We start from the raw sequence: 1243 nt of genomic DNA, 5'->3' as shown, positions 1-1243 counted from the left end.
ATAATCATGGTAATTATGTGGTTCGATTGGGTAATTTTGTGAGGTGGTTGGGTGAACAAGCTGAGGCTCTTGGAGTTGAAGTATATCCTGGTATAGCTGCTAGTGAGGTAAGAATATTACTAATATAATTAAATGTTCATATACATGTACTGTACATTCACGTGTTCATGATCATGATGTAATAAACAGTATTAGTTAAGGACATTCATATATCATGCATATACTGTACATGTACATGTATGCATACATGTAGTTACATGTACATGTACAGGTGGTGCTAAAATTATTAGACACATTAGACTTGAATTATTCAGTAAACGTGTATGTTGTACATGTACATGTAGAGTGTATCTGCATGTACAAGTTTTATTGTGAGTATATTTAGCAGCTCTGTTTGTTCTGTTTATATCCATGCATCGTACATGTACTGTACATGTGCATGTACGTGTACATGCGCATGTACACATGTAAACTCAAGGGTAACAATTAGTTGTTATTGTTATTATTTTCATTGATTGTTTTGCATTTGTTTTGCTTTCAATATGAACATTGTAAATGTACAAACTACAGTACATGTACGTGTACATGTTCTGTCACAAACTACATGTACAAGTACACATGTACATGTATGTCTTATGAAGAGTAGATAATAATAGAGTGTCCTACCGGCTATTTGGTCTGCTTCATCACCATGTAGAAATGGAGAGGTTATTTTCGTATTTTATTTGAGTAGTTATAGGCATCATTAGTTATTTTTGAATAACTACTCAAAAATTACAGAAATTACCAGAATAGGACTCTCCATTTCTACGTGGTGATGAGCAGGGGCATAGTGTACAGTAGGACACTCTCCTCTAATTATTATCTACTCTTGGTCTTATGAAAACTGTATAGCAATTAGTGAAATATTTTCATGGCCTAAGAATTTGCTGATTCATCCAAAAATTTATTTTGTGTATTTAATTTTTAAATTTTCTACTTTTTGGCCATAACCATGTGTAATCAATTTTTTTGAATTTTAAAAGCACGTAAAATTTGTGAAAATTTTTGGTCACCACGAAAGATTCTTGCTTTATAAGTAAAGAAAGTATTTTTTCATAATTTTAACTGTAACTCTATCATCACGTACTGTACTTGTACATGTACATACGGTGTAGTGAATTTGAAAAGTATTTTAATGTATAATTAATTTTTTACGTGTATTTAATTTCTTTTTCCACAGGTGCTGTATCATGACGATGGG

General features: G+C 31.7%; 1 protein-coding gene across 1 annotated transcript in view; it reads left to right on the top strand.

Moving 5' to 3' along the window:
• The window catches only part of LOC100638176 (electron transfer flavoprotein-ubiquinone oxidoreductase, mitochondrial-like), a 14361-nt gene that overhangs the window by 3536 nt on the left and 9582 nt on the right, over positions 1-1243 (top strand). The window contains exons 4-5 of the mRNA XM_019999052.1: positions 3-107; positions 1223-1243. Of these exons, the coding sequence (XP_019854611.1) occupies positions 3-107; positions 1223-1243 (126 nt within the window). The remainder of the gene's footprint in view (positions 1-2; positions 108-1222) is intronic.

The sequence above is a fragment of the Amphimedon queenslandica genome, unplaced genomic scaffold (genome assembly GCF_000090795.2).
Source record: "Amphimedon queenslandica unplaced genomic scaffold, v1.1 AMPQUscaffold_13291, whole genome shotgun sequence".
Taxonomy (NCBI): Eukaryota; Metazoa; Porifera; class Demospongiae; order Haplosclerida; family Niphatidae; genus Amphimedon; species Amphimedon queenslandica.
Note: the sequence above shows the minus strand (reverse complement) of the source record. Positions and strands in the feature narration are given on the sequence as shown.